At 43.4% G+C, this 26044-nt stretch overlaps 1 protein-coding gene across 1 annotated transcript in view; it reads left to right on the forward strand.

The window, feature by feature from the left end:
• Window positions 1–448: 448 nt before the first annotated feature.
• MYH15 (myosin heavy chain 15) overlaps window positions 449–26044 on the forward strand; it is a 75410-nt gene continuing 49814 nt past the window's right edge. The window contains exons 1-13 of the mRNA XM_089692233.1: window positions 449–569; window positions 2607–2710; window positions 4723–4866; window positions 5041–5197; window positions 5677–5704; window positions 7434–7530; window positions 11667–11687; window positions 19521–19613; window positions 20268–20331; window positions 21334–21432; window positions 21556–21659; window positions 22472–22610; window positions 22871–22989. Coding sequence (XP_089548359.1) covers window positions 479–569; window positions 2607–2710; window positions 4723–4866; window positions 5041–5197; window positions 5677–5704; window positions 7434–7530; window positions 11667–11687; window positions 19521–19613; window positions 20268–20331; window positions 21334–21432; window positions 21556–21659; window positions 22472–22610; window positions 22871–22989 — 1260 coding nt within the window. The 5' untranslated portion in view covers window positions 449–478. The remainder of the gene's footprint in view (window positions 570–2606; window positions 2711–4722; window positions 4867–5040; window positions 5198–5676; window positions 5705–7433; window positions 7531–11666; window positions 11688–19520; window positions 19614–20267; window positions 20332–21333; window positions 21433–21555; window positions 21660–22471; window positions 22611–22870; window positions 22990–26044) is intronic.

Here is a 26044-nt window from a genome sequence, read left to right on the forward strand (position 1 = left end):
TGTGATTAGGGAAACAATTCCTCCTTTCCATTAGGTCATTTATCAACAATGCACCAACAATCAAGTGAAGTGAAAACAGGAGCAAGATAAACCCCTCCTCCTAGAACTGTAGGCTAAGTGTCTGCACCCATCTCCCTGCACCCTCAAGGGCTAAATTAGGAGCTAATGAAAAGTACTTGGCCCTGTTGACCTTGAAGACCTCATATAAAAGCAAGAAGTCATCCAGCAGTCATTACCACATCATTTGCTTGACAGGGTATGCACACAACGATCTTTTCAATTCATAAGCATGATGATTTACATGAAGACACATGGATGTATATGTGCATATTTAAAATTAATTTATCAGGACTGGGAGGATATCAGTTGTAGATAATTGTTTTCAATCGAATAATTCCACTTCCATATTTTCTATATTGTCTTAACAGTTTTACTTTTTCACAGTTGCCGATTTCGAGTATCACTTACATCTGTCAAAATGATGGACATGTCGGATTTCGGGGAGGCGGCTACCTACCTAAGGAAGAGTGAAAAAGAATTAATGATACAACAGACTGTAGCATTTGAGGGCAAGTGACTGTTTGATTATACTATTAGATGTTTTGTTTGGAACCAAATTTCCTTTACTGCATTTTTTTATTGTAATACATTGATTTTATGGACAGTTCTTTTTAGAGTTGCCGTTCATTATTTATTACATGTATTTATATGGTGCTAGCTATTTACACAAGGCAGACAGAAGCCAATTGTCCTACCTTTGGAGTGTGGGAGGAAACCAAAGTACCAAGGGGAATCCCACGCTAGCACACGGAGAACATGCAAACCCCATGCAGGTAGTGTCCTGGTTGAGATTTAAACCAAGGACCCTAGTGCTGCAAGGCAGAAATGCTAACTGCTAAGCCACTGTACTGCCAATTATGGCAGATGCTATTATTGTATTTATTTATTTATTTATGTATTATAGGGACTTATATAGTGCTGTCATTTTACGCAGTGCTTTACATGTTTATTGTACATTCCCATCAATCCTTACCCTATTACTCAAATTTTTAGGCTAATAAGCCACTGTACTGCCAGTTATGGCAGTTGCTATTATTCAGTTTTTTGCAATGGGCAGTAATATTTTCTATGGATTTTATGCGTTTCTGTATAGGTTTTTAATTATCTGCCACAACACAGTTGAATACTGTCTGTAGAACTTTTTTATTTGCACTAACAATTAAATTTTTACATTTAGAAGAAGGGGATATACACCCTGAAAGCTTGTCCTGACAGTACTCAACTATGTTGTTGCAAGTGCATAAATATGCCTACAACTACCTTAAGCATGATTACCTGCCTTAAAGTTTCCACTAAAATTTGCAGACAGATATGCGCTATTGCTAATCTATTATGTATTTTTAGCAGTATATGATTGTTATGATCCCTGATCTGTATTGATTAAGAAATGGCCTGGACACATTAAACAGGACAAGTGAGGGTCAGGGGCGGACTGACCATTTGGAAACTTGGGCACTGCCCGAGGGCCCGGGGTCAGTAGGGGGCCCCATGAGATGCCCCTGGTACCTTTTTCATAGGCTTTTTTGAGTTTGGGCAAGGACACAGGGGCCCCATGATCCCCTATTCCCCGGGGGCCCCATGAGTTGTCAGTCCGCCCCTGGTGAGGGTTTAGTAAGCCACAAGTAATGGGGAATTTTGTACTTTCATTAGGCAAATGCAGTCAGAAAATAGGTGGCATAAAAGATGAGGGCTGGTATAGGTAAAAGAAAAATGCTAATAAAAAATGAAGTGAAAAAATACTCATGTGTAGTAAAAGTGGAATCGATCCTGGCAACAGTATCATTATCTGTTTAATTTCAAGGGTCAAATCTGATTGCTGTACCAGCAGCTCCGTGTCTGTTCCAATTTTCCATTCCATAGTTTTCAATACTCGGCTCCAGTATTTGACCAGATCCAGAAAAGCTTTATATTTTTTAGGGATATCATCATGCTGTGATACCAATGTCTCCTTTGGGACTTTAGATTATATAACATTTAGAAAGGGTTTTATATTTTTACATACAACTGGCAAGTCCTGTGGCATTTTACAAACAACACATAACATTTGCATTAGTATTTATCCTGCATTACTATCTAAAGCAGGGGTCTCCAAACTTTCTAAACAAAGGGCCAGTTTACTGTTCTTCAGACTTTAGGGGTCCAGACTGTGCCCAATGCGAGTAAAGAATGCCCCATCTTTGGTATTAGGGAGAGAAATAGTTGAATTAAATGACAGGAATGGTGCCCCATTGTTCGATTCAATGGCAGGAATAGTTCCCCATTGCTGAATTCAATGGCAGGAATAGTGTCCCATTGTTGTCAGTGGAAGGAATAGTGTCACTTGGTTAGTGACAGTGGCAAAAATAATGCCTCAGGGGCCAGATAAAGGCAAGCAAAGGGGTCACATCTGGCCCCCGGGCCGCAGTTTGGAGACCACTGGTCTAAAGTCCCTACCAGAGATCCAGAGTCTCAAAATGTTAGTACTGAGCTAATTTCCTGCTAAAAAATATAAATATATAGGAAAAAAAAGCATAGCTCCAGAATAAAGCTTTTATTTTATTGAACAGGAAAGAAAAAATGTTGGATACCTGATGAAAAGGAAGCGTATTTACAGGTTGAAATTAAAGAGACTAGTGGAGGAAAAGTCACTGTTGAGCTTGCAGATGGAAAGGTAAAGTCAAACCTCTCACAGTTATAATAAGATATAACCTATGCAGTGCTAACAGTTTACTGAATAATGCCAAAATAGGGTACGTTTGTTTGTTAAGCTTTCATAACTGATTGACAGTTTAATGGGCCACTATTGTAATGTATTCTGAAAACTGTATGTGGTTAATATGATAGTTTTCGGTATTTTAAAGCTGAACTTTGGGATAAGCAAATGCTAAATATAAGAAATATTCTAACTTAAATCTTGGTGTGCTGTGTGTATTTTTCCCAGATCTGTGTAATCTAGTTTGGAACTTTGCCTCCATGCAGGAGCTTCCTGTAATAAAGGACGGTCACTGATGCACTCTCTCCCTGTGCAGGATGATCACCCTTCTGTAATTTTCTGCAGGTAGCCTGTGGTCCCTCACAGTTCTTTTCTCTGCACAGGCTATGTGCAGCTCAGTGATGTAGTCACTGTTACTTTTACAAAATAATATTTGGGCTTGCAAAGGCATCTGGTGCACATAAGTGGATTTATATCATTTTTGGCTATTAGGATACACCGTATATAAATTAAATTTTTTTGTGAGTTCAGGTTTAGTTTTTTTTTTTGTCTTTTTTTTAGATCAATTATATTTATTTATATTGTTTCCACATTTACATGCAGTTGTAGCAGCATTTTCCTTAACCCCTTGATGCCGACGTCACACAAATATGCGGTCTCACGGAACTGTTTTTTTTTTCTGTGGGGCTGAATATTTACGTACCTGTCTTTGTGCTGGGAGCGCGCCGCACTGCATGCTCCCAGCACAAAGACCGCGGTGTCACTGAGAGCCCCGGGTCTCCTTCTAACAATCGGGACCTGGGACTCCCGATTACAGGTCACATGATCGCTGTGATAGCCTCTGATTGGCTATCACAGTGATCAGTCACTGTGCAGCCCGGCCTCCTCGTTTTTTTCTCTCTCTATGAATGGAGAAGAGAGATACATTGTATCTCTCTAACTCCTGGCATAGAGAGAAAAAATATGTTAAAAAAAAAAGATAAATAAATAAATATTAAAAAATAAAAGAAAAAATAAAGAAAAATACCTAGATCAAGGTTTGATCTAGTTCAGTGCCAGGGTTATTGTTTGGGGCAAGGTCAGGGTCAAAGGGCAAGGTCAAAAGGTCAGGATTTTTTTTTTAATTGGTATCAGTGTCAGTTAGTGTCAATGTCAGTATCAGTGTGTTTTAGGTAAAAAAGAAATAGACAAAAACAAAATACGCACTATCGTTTCTGGGCTGTACTACAGGTACAAACAACAAATAACATACACATATATGGTATTGCTGCGATTGTCAAGAGCTGGTGAATTTATTTTGGGTTGTTCTTTGGTGGTAGGTTATGGTAGTAACAAGAAACACATAGCTAAAAAAAAAAGATTTTTTTTTTTACTATTTTGGGCCAGTTTTCCTTTGATAATAGAAAAAAATCAGGAGATATCCATTACCAGTTACCACCAAATGAAAGCCCAATTTGTCCTGAAAAAAAACGCGGTATAAATCACCTGGATGTACAAAGTAGTTGTGATATGTACGGTTTTAATAACACATGTCAACGTTGCAAAATTGTGCTTAGGCATTTAGATTTGTTTTACCCTTAGGCATGAAGGGGTTAAGATTTAAACCATGGGAATAAAGGGGAGTGCCGAAAGCATTCTTGTTATAGCTTGACCCAATCTTGATTACATTTGTTGGGCAGCATTTTTTATGACAGTGGCCCTTTAAACTCCTTTCCTATTAGCTTTTTTCAAGAGGCAAAATAATAAAATATATATATATTTTTTCAGTTTTACTTTAATGCCTTTGCAAATTCTTGAAGGATTCCAAATAAATATAGACTTGACCCACTCTGGCCTAAAGTGACTTTATAATGATAATCACAAGTGAAGAGAGCAGCATACCATGTTGTGGAATATGAGAGAAAGCATAACACACTGAGGGTGTAAATCGGTGTATTTTCTAATTTATGTGTTCCCTCATTTTTACATAGACTGTGGTGGTAAAGGAGGAAGATGTACAGCAGATGAATCCCCCGAAGTTTGACATGATTGAAGATATGGCTATGTTAACTCACCTCAACGAGGCATCAGTGCTATCTAATCTGCGCAAACGTTATGCTAACTGGATGATCTATGTAAGTATCCTTTCCTCTACTTTGCTATCCAGATTTCTTTTAGTTACTTTTTGTCTGATCATTTTTTTTGTTTTTTTGTGGGGTGTTTGCAACATTTCAACTGCATACTTCACAATTGCTATTACTGTTATTAGGATCTAGTTTATACAATACTAAGTGTTTCTTACATTACAGACTTATTCAGGCCTTTTTTGTGTGACTGTGAACCCGTACAAATGGCTTCCAGTCTACAAGACAGAGGTGGTTGCTGCTTACAAGGGAAAGAGACGTTCTGAAGCCCCTCCTCATATCTTCTCCATCGCTGACAATGCTTACCATGACATGTTGCGCAGTAAGTATGAATTCATGTCATTGTACCAAGGTCTTAGCAGTTCCCACTTTTTTTCTATCGTGTTACACATTGATCTAATTTGTGTTGTAAAATGTAATCACTTTATATTTTATGACACTTGTTTCATTATATCTCATCCAGGATAAACACATTCATATAATTTGTGTCTCTTATGTTAATTGTATAAGTATGAATATCATACGTCCTTGGAATTAGGAAAGGGAAAGGTTGATATTTCTCACTAAACCAATCTGATTCCAGCTTCTTTTTTCTCAGTGCAGAATATTACAGGTTAGAAAAAAAATGCTAGCATATGACTGAATGCTATGGGCAACACATACAGTAAACATCCATTATTACATGTTTTCCCTATGAGGGTTTCTGAGTTAATTTGTTTACCCTGAGGTGTGTAGCTCATGACTTTACAATCATTTGCTTATCAAAGAATCAAAATTTCTTCTTTTTTTTTTCTTTGTTAGATCGTGAAAATCAGTCAATGTTGATCACGTAAGTAAGATTAAAAATGAATTTTAATTATTTAATAATACACCTGACACATATCTGTTATAACTGGTATTTATGTACCACTCATTTTATTTCATGTAGCTCAATATTTGGCTTTTATTACACTATCCAATAATGTTAAAGTAATCCTCATGGAGAAAAAATAGACTGATAAAACATAACAGGATAAAACAGATATTTTCTAAAGTAATGTGTATATTAATAGTAAGGAATTTTCCACCTCCTTAAGTAGGTCTAGCCCCCAAAATTGCTTATCTTACGTAGATCTAGCTATGAGGCCTGAATATTGTTTACATCCCTCCAGGGATTCGGGATGGAATGGATTTGGGTTGGATTTAAAGTGGAACTAAAGACAAGAATACTTACCTATGCTCTAACAGTCTGATGCCAACACCAACATCTTTTCCCTGAATTTTTCTGGGCGCTGGTTCCCATCCAGCTTGATTGGCCAGTGGAGGATGACGCCACTCCCATGCATGTTCAGGAATGTAGTCTTCCTGGCTAACAGTCACTGTTCCAGAATGTAATCTGAGCTGCATATGCACGGCTCAGTATATATTCTACAGAGGATTGCGAACAGGCAGGTAAGTGTATTTTACTGCAGAAGACATTGCATGTCTCTTCTGCAATAAAAAACTTGCCTGCTTACACTTTTTTATTTTTAGCCTTTAGTTCTGCTATAAGTGGTGTAGGGGCAAAAGGATTACAAAACTTTGTGTTTAAATACACTGTCTATATGTAATAAACTTATGTAAAAAAAAAAGACAATAAGTGCCCTTATCCTTTTCTATCATCTTCTGTTTCCTCTGGTGTGTTCAGTAAATGTTACTGTGTATATACAAAAAAAGTGAAACTGTTTACTATAGTGTTACTAAACACACAACAGTAAACTCAGTTTGTATATGCAGTAAAGCATGCTTGTTATACTCACTGTGGAACCTAAAGGGTTAATCCTCTGCATTGTGTAAAAAGTTTGTTTTATCCTGTCTTCTCTGATCCTCCTCTTCTTCCACAGTCCCCAATCCATCTGCTGATAGTACAAAACCCTAGGAGGCATTCTGCACATGCTCAGTTTGAGGTGTATTACTGGAGAGTTTTTTTTTGTGGGGGGGGGTGCATGTGAGCAGCACAGGGCCAATCAGCACTGTCCAGACAGAGGGTCAAGGGTCACGCAGCCTCATAGAACAGTCAGAGGGGAATAAAAACTCCTTCTACAAGATTAACCAGTCCTCGTCCGGACACTGATACAAGTCACAAAACTGCTTTATACTGCTGATAAGAAAAGATATTTAGTAGTTTATTTTTACTAATAGAATTGCATTTCCATGTTCTGTATACTGTGGAAGATCAGATATAGTGGATCCTGGGTTTAGTAACACTTTAAATATCTGAAACATGATGTAGAAAAAAAATAATGTTATCTTAATTTCCCTCACCTATGACTGGGTGTTTAATGTGACCAGAGATTCACCTAATTTGCTAACATTCACTTTGAAAAGTAAACATTCACTTAGCTAGGTCAAGAGACTCTTTTCCTATAGTAATTCGACCCTCTCTGTCTATATAGTGCTACATTTTCACATACATTTTTTACATGTTTAGTTTTCTATCCAGGGCAATAGCATTCCAATCATTAGATAATATTATTAACAATATTTGGTATAATGTTTAGCTTGCAAACTGATGAATTCTTTCAAATTGTTGTTTATAGTGGAGAATCTGGTGCTGGCAAGACTGTGAACACGAAACGTGTTATTCAGTACTTTGCCACAGTTGCAGCAATTGGTGACCCTACTGGAAAAAAGAATGTAAGTACTATTCTAATTGGAGTACTTAAGATTTCTTAAAGTCCAGTTGTTTCATCTTAGCTTTTCTTTATTTTAAAGATTAACTGCAGCATTTTGTTTTATGATATTACAAGCAACCTTGTCATGAGAGAGGTTTGGGAGCTGCCATTACTGACCTCCTTTTAAAATTCAAGTTGGTTGTGTGCAGGGCCGGGAGGAGGGGTGGGCAGAAGGGGCACCTGCCTGGGGCGCAGTGTCTCTGTGTCAAGGCAAGGGGGCACTTGGAGCTGCAGCAGCTCCATTCTTTCTTTTCTATTGTAGAAAAAAAGGGAATTAAGTTTTAAATCCCCCCACATAACAGAATGTTCACTGCACACTCTGGCTCAGCCTGAGTTACTGCCTGGATGACACTGTATTTCCTGCTCTCACAGGGTGCCTGAGCACTACTAAATTCAGGTACCAGTGCCTTGGCTGACTGGCAACTTTTGGCCCAGAGGACATACACAACCCAGAGGCCCATGCTGCAGAGACTCGGCCCCGCTCCCGATCTCCCTTTTCTTTGCCTTGTCACAACACCCATCCCAGGCTGAAGCGCCACTCCAGGTACTCTCTGATCTCTAGGCAGGTCAGGCTGGTTACTCCTCTTCACCTTGAAATCTTTAGGCACTTGTGCGCAGCCTATTGCATTAAAACATGCACCCCAAAGCGTCAATCGACTTCAGTTCAACAAGCCTGCCTATAGAGTGAAATTTGGCTGGTTCCTGCTGATCTGCCTGTGGCTAGCCTTGCAAATAAATATACGCAAACAGAGAGAGGAAGGAAGGAAGCTAGTTTACATTGAAGTACTCACTGGGAGGTAAGGAGAAGGGAGGGAGGGACTTCACTCACAATGGATGGATCGGCAGGCTGCACCTTTCTGCTTCTGGTTGCTGGGCTTCAAACTTCCTGCCCACACTCCCCGGCAGTGTTGTGCCTCAGAGATGTATGGGCAAGAAGTTTGAAGCCCAGCAGACACAGGAGGAGAGTGCAGGAAGAGGAGAAGCAAGACCAGCTCTTTCTCCTCTCCAGTCTATGCAGGGGGGTGGACTGCCAGTGCCGGCTCTGGGCTGTGAGAGAGAGACTCTCTCAGCACAGAGCCCTGCAGCAGCTAGGGAGCCACAGTCTGGCCTCTTGGGGACCCCCCACAGTGGCATCAGAGCGGCCTGGGGGTCAATTGCCACCCTGCCCCTCGGCCCAGTCCATCTGTCTCCAGTTGCCGGAAGGTCCGGACCTGTCAGCATAGCCTGAACTAGAGATCATGTTACACTGTCATCCTGGCAATAAATAAGGCTGAGCAGAGTGTGCAGTGAACTCTCTGTTATCAGGTGAGGAGATTAACTTTTGACTTCCCTGCATTTATTTGGTTGGCTATTCTTAGGGCTGGTTCATTGGCTGGCCATACATTATGCAATTTTATTTCCTTTGACCATGGGTTGATTGATTTCCCCATCAACACAGTCAGTGCTGATGGGGGAATATTTTCCACTTCCCTATTGTATTCTGACAGTTGGAGGTTTCGCCGCCATCAGAATACAATGATCACTGGTGCTGGCTATTGACTGTGGTAGTGATTATACTAAAAACAACGACAGGTTGGTTGTACTAAAGTTGATCAATAAATCGATTTCAGTCCAATCAGCCTGCCAGTAGATGGATCAAAATTCACCTGGCTCCTGCTGAGCCAGATGAATTTCAATCTGTCTATAGCCGGCTATAATGTAGTAGTGACTGTCACTCCTCTGAAAAGTGATCCATGCATTGATCTCTTTTCAGATCCGTTCGAGAAGTGGTGAGGAGGTGATATGTTCTCTCCTCACTGCCTGATTTAACCTGATACTTGGCATACTACCACACTGCAGGCAGAATTGCATTACTGCGTTCTGTGGCAGCAACATTCTGTTTAAGCACAGCATTGTGGCCGCAACATGTACAGCTGGTAGCAGCTGTAGGTTTAGTGTTCAGACAGGAGGTCAGGGGGTCAGTAAAACCATGGCTCAGCCACCCATTTTTACTCCCCCCCCCCCCCCCCATCACGTGTGTGAACAAGCTCCAATTATCCTCTCAAACTGGACAGAGCCCACTTCAATCAGCAAGGGTTCTATGAGCAAATCCCTTGCTGAATCAGAGCTGAACAGAATGGATGTCAGTTTTTTACATCTGTGTCTGGTTCAGTTTGTGCCAGCAGACACAGGGGGACCCATGACAGCTCTATTGGCTGTTGGATGAAAACAGACTCCAGTTTCTGTTAACTGTTTAAATCATGCTTCCTCCAATTTTTCACGTTTAGGTCCAGATAAATGGAAGAGGATACAGTCCTTTTCTAATTTTTTTCCCCCCAGACCTGGATGGATTCAGAGCTAGGCAGGTGTAAACAGACACAAGTCCATTGACATTAGCCTGTCCATAGGGCTGCATGGACCTTCCAATCAGGTTCTCCTGAAAAACTGACAGGCAAACCTGAATGGATTGCCCATGCAAAAGGACCCTTAAAGGTGAAGTAGGGTCAAAGCTTTTTTGGGCCCTGCTTCTCCTGTAGGTCACAGCCGAGCGCTTAGTTCTGCAATCCTGTAACTTGTATTTAGCCAGCAGCAGGCTGAAGTCAGCAGTTGGCATGTACCAGTTTGCTACAGTGTACCAAAAATATTTGTGCTATACAATTGAATGCCACGAACATTACAAACATTTTGGTGTATGTTGACCCCGCCCCTTCCTTTTTCAACAGGTATTGGGATTATGGGGATGATAGGCGGGCAGGAGGTGCAGTTTCCCACTTTTGCCCTGGGCACTAGATTACCTTGTCCCGGTACTGGCTGTGTGTATCTAAATTAGGCGTGTTTGGGTCACAGACATGGAACCAGCATGCCGTAAAAGTGTTGGAAAAGTCTCAGATTTTGCTATTGCTATACCTGTTCTGGGTCATTTACTCAGAAAACATTGAATAAAACATCAGCATGACAGCCAAGGAACTACCATTGTCAAAAGGAAAGTTCAGCAATGGCAGACTCCATTATTCCCTTTTAAATCTGCCTGGGTTCGATTCAAGAACAATTTCACAAATCTTGATAGAACTTACATTTTGGCCATATGTAGAGCTAATAAACAAGATATTGTCAAACAAAAGGCACAGAAAGCTGGGCTTTACCATAGAGAACATGTACCAGTACAAAAATATTAAAAAAAAACAAAGCACAAAAACATTATCTCTCATAGTCAGCTCTCTCTAACTCATATGGTCTAGGTTCATCACACATTGACAAAATGGCTACTGTAAATCCATTCTGTTATAGAAAGCAGACTGAATTATTAATTCCTTCAAATAATGGCTCTTGTGACTCACCTGACCAGTGTCAAAGGCTTTTCACTACATCATAGATTATTATTTACTTCTGGTGGTGAACCTACACAATTTGTGCGGAAGATCTCAATAGTGTGGTCCCAAACATACTCATAAGTTCCCATGCAAAGTTGATTGTTAGTTGTTTTGCTATATCATGTGTCAAAACTCTTAAGCCCTATTCACACTGATCACATGATCGAGAGCTGTGTGTCTGGTAATTTTTCTGGCTTTTTTTTGTGAGATTTTGTACAAGTATTTCTGTGTGAGTTTCAGGTTGAGTGAAATCTAGTTACTAAGAAATAAAAAATTATGGTACTCACATTTTCCACACCTTTTTCAGGTGCTCCCATTAAAGTGTATTGGGACAAAAATATGCCTCTACCCCAAAAGAAGCTGATGGGGTTTTTTTAGCTTCAAGAGATACTACGCTCAGGTGTGAATAGGCACCACTGAATGAAAATCCTAGTGTCGAGCGTTGAAGTGCTTCTGGTGAAGCTTCAATAAATGGGGCCTACAATATGACTTATTGCTTTTAAAAGTTTTTTTTTTCCTAATTTTTTTATTTTATTAATACACTGCTTGTTTTTGCAACTTATTACATACTATATGTAAATTGGTTCCAGCGCTGCTGTAAGAAATGGTAAAACAATTTAGAGAAGCTAAGCAGGGTATCAGGTTTTATGGCATTATTAGTTTGCTTGGCAGACACAAAGTACATTGAAGTGTTGCGTTTTCTCAGTAATAAAAACTGAAGTGTAATTGGATGTTTTTTTCTTAACAGCAACCAGCAACAAAGACTGGGGTAAGTACTTGTAATCAATATGCCAAATCTCTACCTGGATCTATCAGTCTGTCTTTTATCCATACGCACTATACACACTTGTATGTGGAAGAACAAGGTTCGGTAGACGCCAAATATCAGTGTCACAGGATATATTTATGTAAGTGATTTTATTAATAGGATATATTTATGCAAGTGATTTTATTAAGTACCAGCATTAGGTTTCTGGTGGAGACATTTTCTTGTTTTAATATTATTATTTTCATATTCTCAATTAATGAATCTGGTCCAATGAATAGAATGATTAATTTTTTATTTTGCTTTTAGGATAGGCTATTGGGCATACCTTTTATGTTGTTTAGAAAGTTGTGTTGCTTATTAGCACTGATTACATTTTAGTCAGTCTTTTGACTAAAATGCCATTTTAGTTTCAGTCGTATCTTAGTCATCTGAATTAAAACTGAATTTATTTTTTGTTTAGTTTTTCATCACTGACAACATGCAGCTGACGAAAACTATGATGAAATTTTTTTGCTGACTAAATTACCACTGCTTATTAAGCCTTGGATTTGATTTTAACCTCTTCCTGTCCAGCCCATGCTGATAAACGGCCGGACGGGAGCATTGTCGATGCGGGGGAACGTTTCTAAACATCCACACACATCTATTGCCTGTGCGAGCTCGCTGGGATATGTGCCCACTGTGCCCACCAGACACAGAGGAACAGAGAGCACTGTACAGGGCCGCTGTGAGGGACCGCCGAGCGGCACCACTAGCACTCCACTGGTCAGGCGTGCCCAGAGCGCGGAGTCTAAGCCCCAGGGTACTTGTTCACCAGGGCCCCTGATGGTGGGGATGGACTTGTAGTACCCCGAGACCAGGTCGCCTCTACTGAGCACACCTGTCAGTGGTAGGGGTGTTCGCCAGGGGCTCCAACCAGGGAGAGCCAGATGTGAGGAGGTCGGGTGACCCCGATGGGATGGATGGATGGATGGCTGAGCAAGTGCGTAGTCAGACAGGCCGAGTCGGTAAAGTAGAGGACGGTAAGGTACAAGGGAGCAGGCAGAGAATCGTCGGGTCACACGCCAGGTCAGCAACAGGAGGTCAGATCTAATGGGGGGCATCCAGGGAGAGAGGTCAGGCAAGCAAGGGTCTGGGCAGGAGAAATCAGCAGGTCAATAAACAATCCAGGTCAATAAACTTACTAGGCACAGGTACAGGATCACAGGGAGCAGGTAAGACCAGAAGGCAAAGAAATGACAGCTCAGGGACCTTTAAATATCCCGCCCTGCGCTGCCATTGGTGCCCAGCGGGCGGCCGCGGCTTCTACTGCGCATGCGCGAACTCGAACGCCGCGGCCGGCCCGGACCTAGTGCCCGTGTACAGGGCGGAGCAGTGCGCCTGCGCCGGGACCATCGCGGCAGGGATCGAGGAGATCCCTGACATTGCCCCCCCCTACGGGCAACCTCCGGATGCCCACCCGATCTCTCCACGACGGGTGATCACAAAGAAACCTCCGGACAAGTCTAGGTGCATGGACATTATGGGCTGGTTCCCACGAATTGTCCTCAGGGCCGTAGCCCTTCCACTTGATGAGAAATTGGGTCTGGCCCCCCCTTCGTCGGCACTTCAAGATTGCCTCCACCTCGAATTCTTCTTCCTCTTCAACCGTTACGGCCTCCGGGGGCCTGGATTCCCGTTCCGGGAAGGCATCAGGGGCTACTGGTTTCAACAGGGACACGTGGAAGACAGGGTGGATCTTGAGTGTCTCAGGGAGAACAAGTTCATAGGCCACTTCATTGACCATCCGTTTGATGCAAAAAGGGCCTATAAATTTAGGTCCCAACTTTTTTGACGGGCAGAGCATCTTCAAGTTTGACGTAGCCAGCCAAACCTTCTCTCCGGGCTGCAACACCAGGTCCCCTCTTCGCTTCCTATTAAACGCCCTCTTATAGTCTTCTTGGGCCTGACGGATGGCTTCCTGTAGTTTCTTATTGTTGGAGGTGAAGAAGGTCAGTGCATCCTGTGTCGCTGGAATCGGGCATTCCGGGACTAAGTCCGGGAGGAAGACAGGATGAAACCCATAGTTGGCGAAGAACGGGGACTGCCCAGTTGCTGAATGGCAAGCGTTGTTGTACGCAAATTCTGCCAAAGGGAGCAGTGGCACCCAGTCGTCCTGAGAGAATGATGTGTAGCATCGCAGGTATTGTTCCAGGGTCTGATTGGTCCTTTCGGTCTGACCATTGGTCTGAGGGTGAAATGCCGAGGAAAGGGACAGCTTGATATCCAGGGCTTTGCACAACGCCCTCCAAAACCGCGAGGTAAACTACACCCCTCGGTCCGAGGCGATGTCTTCGGGAACCCCATGCAGTCTAACGATCTCTCGAATAAAGACTTGCGCCGTCTCGGCTGCTGATGGAGTCTTCCGTAAAGGGATGAAATGGGCCATCTTGGATAAGCGGTCCACGACCACGAGAATTGCTGTTTGGTCCAGTGAGGGTGGAAGCTCGACTATGAAGTCCATAGAGATTTTCTGCCAGGGCCGTTCAGGGATGGGCAATGGACGTAGCAGGCCCCACGCCTTATTTCTTGAAGGCTTGTTCCGCTGGCAGATGGCACAGGAGCCCACGTAGTTCTTACAATCCTTGGCCATGTCCGGCCACCAGAAGGAACGTCGGAGAAGTTCCAGGGTCTTGACCGGCCCAAAATGTCCTGCCAGTGGATGGTCATGGCAATGTCCCAAGACTAAGGTTCGGGCATCCTCCGGCACCACAATCCGGTCCTCCCTCCATAGGAGTCCCTCCTTGTTCTGGAGGGGGGCCCCATCGGAGGTAGACATCGCTGTGGACGCTCTCAGGATCTCGGAGCGAAGGTTCGTCTGGAGGGCCAAGAAATTTCCTGCAGGAAGAATAGTGTCGGGTACTGGGATCTCCTTGGTGTCCTCGTACATGCGCGACAACGCGTCAGGCTTCGTGTTTTTCGAGCCGGGCCTGTATGTGATGTGGAACTGGAACCTCGAGAAAAACAATGCCCATCTTGCTTGTCGTGGGCGTAGACGTTTGGCCGTCCTCAGATATTCCAGGTTCTTGTGGTCTGTGAATATCAGGATGGGATGAGAGGCACCTTCCAGCAGGTACCTCCATTCTTCTAAAGCGGTTTTGATAGCCAGTAGTTCGCGATCCCCAATGTCGTAGTTCCTCTCCGCAGGGGTAAGTTTCCGTGAGAAGAATGCTACTGGGTGAAGTAATTCCTTGGCGCCCTTCTGCTGGGAAAGGATGGAACCAACCGCGTTTTCTGATGCATCTACTTCTAAGATGTAGGGCAGGGAGGCGTCGGGATGACCCAGAATGGGTGCCGAGGTAAATAACCTTTTTAGTGCTTCAAAAGCTTCCTGTGCCTCGGGCGTCCATCTGAATCGCGTCCCAAGCTTAGTTAACTGAGTGATGGGGGAGACCAGACCCGAGAAGTTCTTGATGAACTTCCGGTAGAAATTTGCGAACCCAATAAAACGTTGGACGCTTTTCCTGTCCGTGGGTTCAGGCCAATCTAGGATCGCTGAGACCTTCTGAGGGTCCATTGCGACCCCCGTGGTGGAGATAATCAGACCCAGAAATGTAACGCTAGCCTGTTCAAAGCAGCATTTCTCTGCTTTAGCGTACAACCCGTGCTGCCGCAACCGCCCCAACACCTTTGTTACATGTACCCTGTGCTCCCCCAGGGAGGATGAGAAAATCAAAATGTCATCTAAGTAGACGATGACAAAGATGTCCAGGAAGTCCCTAAAGATGTCGTTTACAAAGTGCTGGAAGGTGGCTGGCGCATTGCACAACCCGAAAGGCATGACCAGGTATTCAAAGTGGCCGAAACGGGTGCGGAAGGCCGTCTTCCACTCATCCCCCTCCCTTATGCGAACCAAATTGTAGGCTCCCCTTAAGTCCAGCTTGGTAAATACTACTGCAGCTTTTAAGCTCTGGAATAATTCAGGTACCAGTGGTAACGGGTAACGATTTTTAATGGTGACCCTATTCAGCTCCCGATAGTCAATACATGGCCTCAAAGTCTTGTCCTTCTTTTCTACAAAGAAGATCCCTGCACCTGCTGGGGAAGTGGAGGGACGGATGAATCCCTTTCGGAGGCTGTCCTCAATATAGTCCTTCAGGGCCCCTAATTCTAGCTCAGAAAGGGGAAAAATTCGCCCGAACGGAATTTCAGAACCGGGCAACAGATCAATAGGACAGTCATATGGGTGGTGGGGGGGTAGAGCATCTGCTCCCCGTTCACTGAACACATCAAGAAACTTATGATAGGCTGCAGGAATCACTTGTTTTAGACTGTCATCCCCTTCAGAGCACAGGAGGACCTGGGGGACCTCCGGGCCCGAAGTTCGACACAGTTCCCGACAATATGGGGAAGGGAACGTGACAACCCCAGTTTCCCAGTCAATTTGGGGGTTATGGGCCCGCAACCAAGGGAGCCCCAGAATGACTGGGAAAAGGGGTGATGCAATAGCATCCAGGCGGAGGAGTTCCCGGTGCTGACCGGCAATGGAAGTCACAATGGAAGGGGTCTCCTGGTTAACTACTCCTGACTTTATCCGGGAACCATCAGCCAAAAAGATGTGAAACCCCTTCTCCTTTGGGCGGAGGGGGATACCCTGCTGGTGAGCAAAATTGATATCCACAAAACAGCTGCATGCCCCCGAATCAACTATGGCCGTCACCTCCACGGTCCTTTCTGAAAGCTGAAAGGAGAGGGGAACAACTAAGTACTGGGATGGATTCATATTGCCAACAGATAAAGAAGATGAGGTGAACTTACTCAATTTCTGCGGGCAGGAACGCGCCATGTGACCAGCTTCGCCGCAGTACAGACACAGATTCTGGGAGCATCTGCGCTGGCGTTCCTCAGGTGATAGTTTAGGCCGTGCCAGGCCTAGCTGCATGGGTTCGGGAGCATCTTCAAACAGCAGGTTCTGGATGCTTGGCCTAGTATGTTGACCGGATCCCTGAAATGACCCCCAGGGATTTCCGCGACCCTGACCAGACCTCTCCAATCTGCGCTCCCGTAGCCTACGGTCAATTTTAATGGTGAGTGCAATCAAGTCCTCTAATGTCTCGGGCACCTCCACCCGGGCGAGCTCGTCTTTCAGAGCCTCAGAAAGGCCCATACGAAACTGGTGCACAAGTGCGAACTCGTTCCAACGAGTGTCACCCATCCAGCGCCTAAAGTCAGAGGCGTATTCCTCAGCCGCCCGCCGACCTTGTCGGAGTGCGTATAATGTGGCCTCGGCCGAGGCTGCCCGTTGTGGGTCATCATATAAGATGGCCATGGCGTTAAAGAAGCTGTCGACCGTAACCAGGTGAGGATCATTGTTTCCCCTTAGTCGGTGGGCCCAGTCTTGGGGTTCACCCTGCAACAGGGAGACAACAAACCCCACTTTCACCGATTCTGTCAAAAAGGTCCGTGGCTGCAGTTCAAAATAGAGCAGACAGGAGTCACGGAATGACCGAAAGCGTGTGCGATCCCCATGGAAGCGCTCGGGTAAGGGTACTCGGGGTTCCGCCATAGGGAGTGATGTGGAAGGCCCAGGAGCCGGCTCGTGGGCTGCTGCGACCGGTGGTGCAGGAGCCGGGGCCTGTGAAACAGGAACAGATATGGTGCAGGCCTGAAACCGATTCTCGATCTGCAGACATCTGTCCTGTAATGTGTTTACTGCTTGCGTCAGGGTAGCCAGGTGCCTGCAAACCTCGTCCAACGGGGAGAGTCCTCCTCGAGGCTCAGTCATGGCCTTCTGGTACTGTGAGGGACCGCCGAGCGGCACCACTAGCACTCCACTGGTCAGGCGTGCCCAGAGCGCGGAGTCTAAGCCCCAGGGTACTTGTTCACCAGGGCCCCTGATGGTGGGGATGGACTTGTAGTACCCCGAGACCAGGTCGCCTCTACTGAGCACACCTGTCAGTGGTAGGGGTGTTCGCCAGGGGCTCCAACCAGGGAGAGCCAGATGTGAGGAGGTCGGGTGACCCCGATGGGATGGATGGATGGATGGCTGAGCAAGTGCGTAGTCAGACAGGCCGAGTCGGTAAAGTAGAGGACGGTAAGGTACAAGGGAGCAGGCAGAGAATCGTCGGGTCACACGCCAGGTCAGCAACAGGAGGTCAGATCTAATGGGGGGCATCCAGGGAGAGAGGTCAGGCAAGCAAGGGTCTGGGCAGGAGAAATTAGCAGGTCAATAAACAATCCGGGTCAATAAACTTACTAGGCACAGGTACAGGATCACAGGGAGCAGGTAAGACCAGAAGGCAAAGAAATGACAGCTCAGGGACCTTTAAATATCCCGCCCTGCGCTGCCATTGGTGCCCAGCGGGCGGCCGCGGCTTCTACTGCACATGCGCGAACTCGAACGCCGCGGCCGACCCGGACCTAGTGCCCGTGTACAGGGCGGAGCAGTGCGCCTGCGCCGGGACCATCGCGGCAGGGATCGAGGAGATCCCTGACAGCCGCTGTGTGAGGTCCCAATTCATGAAATCACTGATTGGCCAATCAGTGATCACATGAACAGTAATAAACAAGATGCCACTTCCTGACATCATTGTTTACTACTTGTGAATTCTGTGAATGATCACAGAGGTCACATGGTACAAAGCCATTCACAGCAGCCTTGTACCATGTGAAAAGCTGTGATCAATTACAGCTCTCACAGTATTTCTCAATGGCTGCAGGAATACAGCCAGAGAGGAGAAATGATTGCTTTTACAGCCTTTATGGATAAAAGTAATCAGTGTAAACAAAAACAAATATCTTGATCTCCCCGAACAAGTAGTACAGTGTCACTATGGTAACACTGTACTGCTAGGGTGATGGTATGAAATAAATACATAATATTTAAAAAAATATTTTAAATTATAATTATTTTTCTATATACAGATTTGGGTTATTTTGTTTACCAAAAAGGTAGCAGAATACACTTTGGCTAAGATTTATGAAGATTGATTATTTTTTTGCAAAATTTTATAAGAAAAACTTGTTTTTTTTCAAACTTTTCAGTCTTTTTCCATTTATATAGCAAAAAAATAAAAATCCCAGTGGTGAATAAATACCTAAAAAAAAAGTTATATCTGTCTCAAAAAAATGTAAAACATTTCATTTGGGTACAGTGTTGCATGACTGCGCGATTGTCATTCAAAGTGTGACAGCGATGAAAGCTGAAAATTGGCCTGGACTGGAATGGGTTGAAAGTGTCCAGACTTGAAGTGGTTAAAAAAGGAATAAAGAATATAAATTTGCAAAGTAATATTCACAAGCCTAACCTGTTGCCGACCACATAACACATATGTGCAGGGGCAGGGAGGGTGAGCCTTAACATCCACATGCTACACATATACATTCATGATGGCCAAGGTTTATATACTGAGAGCACAGCTGAGAGCAATGTGCACTTCCAGCATAATGACTGAATTGTCACAAGACAGCCCCCAGTCTATGTTTGTGATTGGTGGGATGGGCTCTCCATCATGTGATCACTGTGACAGCCAATCACAGTGATCACATTATTGGGAAGTTCAAATTGCCTCCCAGCATTAGGACCTAGTTAATGGGCCACTGGGAGGGTGTGGGAGGGGGTTAATGACTAGGGTTATTCACATAATCATGGGCCAGCAAAAATATTCTTTTTGTTTTTTCTTTTATATACCCCTTGCACATGATGCAAATTGAACAAACTTTATTCACTAAGCTAAGTAACATTCGCTTTGCTAAATTAACATTCTTGACTCCTTTAGTCAGCCTGTGGCATTGTGTTGACATTTTTGAAAATAGATATTGATATAAATTTGATATGATATACATTTGTTTTAGGGAACCCTGGAAGATCAAATCATCCAAGCAAACCCAGCCCTGGAAGCTTTTGGAAATGCCAAAACCCTGAGAAATGATAATTCATCTCGTTTTGTAAGTTTGCTGGTTTTCTGTCTGCTAAGGCTAGAATTTTTTCAAAATAGACTAGGTGGTTTATTATTTTTTTATTACAATTTATGGTTTAACCTTGCCATATGTATTCTTTTTTTTTCTAATAATACTTTTTATAGACAACCTGCTTTACTGCTTATTAACACAAGTCAAAAACACAGCCAAGTATCTAAATGTGTTTTTAGTTGAACATAGTAGAAAATATTTTCTGTGTTAGAATGATTTTATAGGTTAATACAATTCTAGTCTACAGAAGAGTTGGTGTTTCCCCAATGCATGCATTGGTGATTACAGCTGATTTTTTGGCTCCATCATGTCCTGATTTACTGCTTTTTATTCAGCACTATATTTACTGTGACTACAGCGATTATCACACACTGACAAAATTCCACTCAAAAATAGCTGACGTGTGTCATATTTGTTCATTGTTCACTGTGCCACCCTTTATAACTGTCATCTAGGTTTACCATGAACTTTATTGTACCCCACTGCATTGAAGTGCGTGGTTTGGGGCAAAAAACTTACTGTATTTACCAAATAGTTGATCGAAGGGTCTAAATATTTCAATCTGAAGTACTGTATACATTTTAGATCATGGTCAGTTTAACATGTGTTAATTACTTTTGTTTCCTATAGGGTAAATTCATTAGAATCCACTTTGGTACCACTGGCAAATTGTCTTCTGCTGATATTGAAATTTGTAAGTTGATAAATTACAGGAAGATAATATTACTTTACTTTAACAGGCACATTGGCTCTGTTAATCTTTTTGCTGTCTTAATATGTTTTTACCCTTTTTCAATCACAGTTTCGAAGGAAGTTGTTACCTTGTACATGCATGGCCAAGTGACAGTGTCTCTATAAAGGGGCCCCACCCAACTGCCTCTTGCTCAGCTTGCCTGTACTCCCCCCGATCCTTCTTCCAGCACAACCATTGCTGAACTCAGTGGTGTAACTCCTTTGGTCATGTGACTGGGCCTAATGATTGGCTGCTATGACATGGCAATAACAGGTTTTCTTTTATGCAGATATCAGGGGCCTATTAATATCCTAATGTCTCCACCACCCCAGCCCTACTGACTGGGAACACATAGTCCCCAGCCAACATGTTTACCAGCCGGTACCACCAATATACTAAAGGTCTGTACTTGGAATGGTTCAGAGCTCAGTGTTTCTGGGTTAATTCTTAGAGGAATCCTAATGCAGCTGTCCTGGGCCCACAGGGAGGTCAGGTGAACCAAGGGAGTAGGAGAGGAGGGCATCATATACCTGTCAGTAGAAGTGATTCTCTGGCTTTACAGCCTGATCACTTGTATTGAACAGAATAAAGTTAGTGGATATAAATTTAAAACAAGCCATGACAGTGTGGCAGTTAATTGGTTAATACCACCATGGATAACAAGCAATAACCTCTTACCTCTGACTTTTTTGTGTATTTTAAGAGCTGTCATCACAATCGTATGTCATTTTTGTGCGTGTCAGGATGATCAGACAAGGTGCTAGGATGTTTATTCTTCAGATTTCCTGACACATGTTGCATAGCAATGGACTACTTGCACTCTTGTGCACATGCATAATTACTAATTTCTGCTAGATATCCTCTTTCAAAGCTACAGACCAGTTTATGCCAAGAAAGGTAAAAAGCACATATCTGCACTGATAATTCCAGCACAACCAATATATGACCTTCTTACAATTGTAGATCTGCTGGAAAAATCCAGAGTCATTTTTCAACAGCCGGGAGAGCGTAGCTACCATATCTTTTACCAGATCACCACTGGGAAAAAGAGTGAACTACAAGGTGAGATCAATTAACTAGCAACCAATAATATAACAACGCAGTGCCTAATATATGCATTTTTCTTAACGGCAAAAGCAGCTAAGCCCAGTAAAAACATTCAAATTCTATTGTTTTTACTTGCAGATATGCTGTTAGTGAGCACAAATCCCTATGACTTCCACTTTAGCTCACAAGGTGTTGTTACAGTGGACAACCTAGATGATGGTGAGGAGTTAATGGCGACTGATGTAAGTACATCCAGAGAAAAAATCTATTTTATTTCTAAGTACTAATGATCAGTGGGGTTGATTTACTAAACCTGTAGAGACTGTTCATTTTGCTTAGCTAATAAGCAGTGGCGTCCTTAGGCGGGTGCTGCGCGCTGCACCGGGTGACACCCATTGTACGGGGTGACACCAGGCCCTCTCCATGAGCTCCACAAAAAGGAAAGTTTTAAAGCAAGCCAACAATCCCCGCAAGATGGATCAGATCTGCGGATTGAGCATAATGGATCGGAGTCCGATCCATTATGCTCCCCTCACTGATCTAGGTAAGGCTGTGCAAAATCCGGGACTTGTCTGTAACTAGGAAATGCGGCCGTGATAGCAGGAACCTCATCCATCTGACATCACTTCTCGAGCATGTGCAGACCGGACCGGTGTTGAAAGATCAGTTAACCCCGTATAGGTTGCAAGCCGACGATCCCTGCAGGATGGATCAGATCTGCATATTGGGGAGCATAATGGATCAGACTCCATAGGTTGCAAGCCTCAGATCTGATCCATCCTGCGGGGATCGTCGGAGGGGTGACACCAAGTGTTACCGCACCAGGTGACACCAAGCCTAGGGACGCCCCTGCTAAAAAGATAACATTTTTACTGTGACCATCCAAACAAGTGCAAGCTAAAATCCTCAAACTAAATATGATTCACCTCATTTACTAAGTTAGTTGAACATTAACTCTGCTAACAGAAGACTCTCTGCACCTTTAGAAATCATTCCCAAATTTTTAGGTCATTTTTTTCCTGCTCTTTCTAAGCTACTTAATTTCTATCCACAGCAAGCATTTGACATATTGGGCTTTATCTCTGATGAAAAGTATGGAGCTTATAAGCTAACAGGTGCAATAATGCATTTTGGGAATATGAAATTTAAACAGAGACCCAGAGAAGAGCAAGCCGAGACCGATGGCACAGAAAGTAAGTTTCTTGACTTAAAATGAGTGCAGATTTTTATGTATGGGATATGGGGATTTCCATACTTCATTTAACAAGCTTTTGCAAACTGCACAGAAAGTAAAAAATGTGCACTATAAGAGATGAAAAAATTTAAAAAAAATGGATATAATCAGTATTACTTGAAATTTTACTGAATCATTTATCTTATTCAAATGTGTTTGTAGATCTAGTTCCTAAAACATAGTTTTTTTTTTTTTACTTTGATATTTTTATTTTTATAGATACTGACAAAGCTGCTTATCTTATGGGCATCAGCTCTTCTGATTTGGTAAAGGGTTTGTTGCATCCCAGAGTGAAAGTAGGTAATGAGTATGTCACCAAAGGGCAAAGTGTAGAACAGGTAAGCTCACCACATAAAAATGCAATACCTTGTTTCATATTATTGTTTCTCTATATCAGTGGTTGTCAACTTGGTAAATTTTGTACCAAATTGTGGCCCCTGACATGTCCAAAGGTCCACATAATATTGTTTCCTGGCTTTCTCTTCTCAGATACAGTGTGCATTAGGACACACGCACACACACACACACACACACACACACTAAAATGACAAAGTATTGGGACACCTGTCTTTACACGCACATGGACTTTAATGGCATCCCAGTCTTAGTCTGTAGGGTTCAGTATTGAGATGGCCCACCCTTTGCAGCTATAACAGCTTCAACTCTTCTGGGAAGGCTGACCACAAGGTTTAGAAGTGTGTCTATGGGAATGTTCGTTCATTCTTGCAGAAATGCATTACTCAGGTCAGGCACTGATGACGGACGAGGAGGCCTGGCTCACAGTCTCTGCTCTAATTCATCCAAAACGTGTTTTACGGGGTTGAGGTCAGTTTCTCCACTCCAAACTTGCTCATCCATATCTTTATGGGCCTTGCTCTGTGCACTAGTGCACAGTCATGTTGGAACAGGCAGGGGCCATCCCCAAACTGTTCCCACAAAGTTGGGAGCATGAAATTGTCCAAAATGTCTTGGCATGCTGACACCTTAAGAGTTCCCTTCACTGAAACTAAGGGGTCAAGCCCAACCTCTGAAAAACAACCCCACATCATAATCCCCCCTCCACCAAACTTTACACTTGGCATAATGCAGTCAGGCAAGTACCATTCTCCAGGCAAACTCCAAACCCAGACACGTCCATTGGTTTACCAGACAGAGAAGGGAAATTTGTTACTCTAGAGAATACGTCTCCACTGCTCTGGAGCCCAGTGGCGGTGTGCTTTACACCACTGCATCTGACGATTTGCATTGCACTCAGTGATGTAAGGCTTGGATGCAGCTGCTCCACCATGGAAACTCTTTCCATGAAGCTACGCTTTGTTGTTGTGCTAATCTAAAGGCCACACGAAGTTTGGAGGTCTTTAGCTATTGATTCTGCAGACAGTTGGGCACTTCTACACACTGTGCGCTTCAGCATGCACTGACCCCACTCTCATTATATGTGAGCTTCCACTTTATAGCTGAGTTACTGTTGTTCCCAGTTTCTTCCACTTTGTTATAATACCACTAACAATGGACCGAGGAATATTTAGTAGCAAGGACTTATTGCACAGGTGGCAACCTATCACGGTACCACGCTTGAATTCACTGAGCTCCTGAGAGTGACCCATTCTTTCACAAATATTTGTAGAAGCAGTCTGCATGCCTAGGTGCTTGATTTTATACACCTGTGGCCATGAAGGTGATTGGAACACCTGAATCCCATGATTTGTACTTTTGGCAATATAGTGTATACAGGTGAAACTCGAAAAATTAGAATATTGTGCAAAAGTTCATTTATTTCAGTAATGCAAACTAAAAGGTGAAACTAATATATGAGATAGACTCATTACATGCAAAGCAAGATAGTTCAAGCTGTGATTTGTCATAATTGTGATGATTATGGCTTACAGCTCATGAAAACCCCAAATCAACAATCTCAGAAAATTAGAATATTACATGCAATCAATAAAACAAGTATTGTACATAGAACAATATCAGACCTCTGAAAAGTATAAGCATGCATATGCACTCAGTACTTGGTTTGGGCCCCTTTTGCAGCAATTACTGCCTCAATGCGGAGTGGCATGGAAGCTATCAGCCTGTGGCACTGCTGAGGTGTTATGGAAGTCCAGGATGCTTCAATAGCGGCCTTCAGCTCTTCTGTATTGTTCAGTCTCATGTCTCTCATCTTTCTCTTGGCAATGTTCCATAGATTCTCTATGGGGTTCAGGTCAGGCGAGTTTGCTGGCCAATCAAGCACAGTAATCCCACGGTCATTGAACCAGGTTTTGGTGCTTTTGGCAGTGTTGGCAGGTGCTGCTGGAAAATGAAGTCAGCATCCCCATAAAGCTCATCTGCGGAAGGAAGCATGAAGTGCTCCAAAATCTCCTGGTAGACGGCTGCGTTGACCCTGGACTTAACGAAGCACAGTGGACCAACACCAGCAGATGACATGGCTCCCCAAATCAACACAGACTGTGGAAACTTCACACTGGACTTCAAGCATCTTGCAGTGTGTGCCTCTCCATTCTTCCTCCATACTCTGGGTCCTTGGTTTCCAAATGAGATGCAAAAGTTGCTCTCATCAGAAAAGAGGACTTTAGACCACTGAGCACAGACCAGGTCTGTTTTTCTTTAGCCCAGGTAAGACGCTTCTGACGTTGTTTGTTGTTCAGGAGGAATACGACATTTGAAGCCCATGTCCAGGATCCGACTGTGTGTGGTGGCTCTTGATGCACTGACTCCAGCCTCAGTCCACTCCTTGTGAAATTCCCCAACACTTTTGAATGGCCTTTTCCTGACAATCCTCTCCAGGCTGTGGTCATCCCTGCTGCTTGTGCACCTTTTTCTTCCACACTTTTCCCTTCCACATAACTTTCTATTAATGTGCTTTGATACAGCACTTTGGGAACATCCAACTTCTTTTGCAATTACCTTTTGAGGCTTTCCCTCCTTATGGAGGGTGTCAATGATGGTGTCAGGTCAGCACTCTTTCCCATGATTGTGATTCCTACTGAACCAGACTGAGAGACCATTTAAAGGCTCAGGAACCCTTTGCAGGTGTTATGGCTTAATTAGCTGATTAGAGTGGGACACTTCGAGCCTAGAATATTGCACCTTTTCACAATATTCTAATTTTCTGAGATTGTGGATTTGGGGTTTTCATGAGCTGTAAGCCATAATCATCATAATTATGACAAATCACGGCTTGAACTATCTTGCTTTGCATGTAATGAGTCTATCTCATATATTAGTTTCACCTTTTAAGTTGCATTACTGAAATAAATGAACTTTTGCACGATATTCTAATTTTTCGAGTTTCACCTGTATATATATACAGTCAGGTCCATAAATATTGGGACATCGATACAATTCTAACAGTTTTGGCTCTATACACCACCACAATGGATTTGA

Source organism: Staurois parvus, unplaced genomic scaffold, assembly GCF_062004578.1.
Source record: "Staurois parvus isolate SC_StPar_1 unplaced genomic scaffold, SC_StPar_1.0 ptg000580l, whole genome shotgun sequence".
In the NCBI taxonomy this organism is placed as follows: domain Eukaryota; kingdom Metazoa; phylum Chordata; class Amphibia; order Anura; family Ranidae; genus Staurois; species Staurois parvus.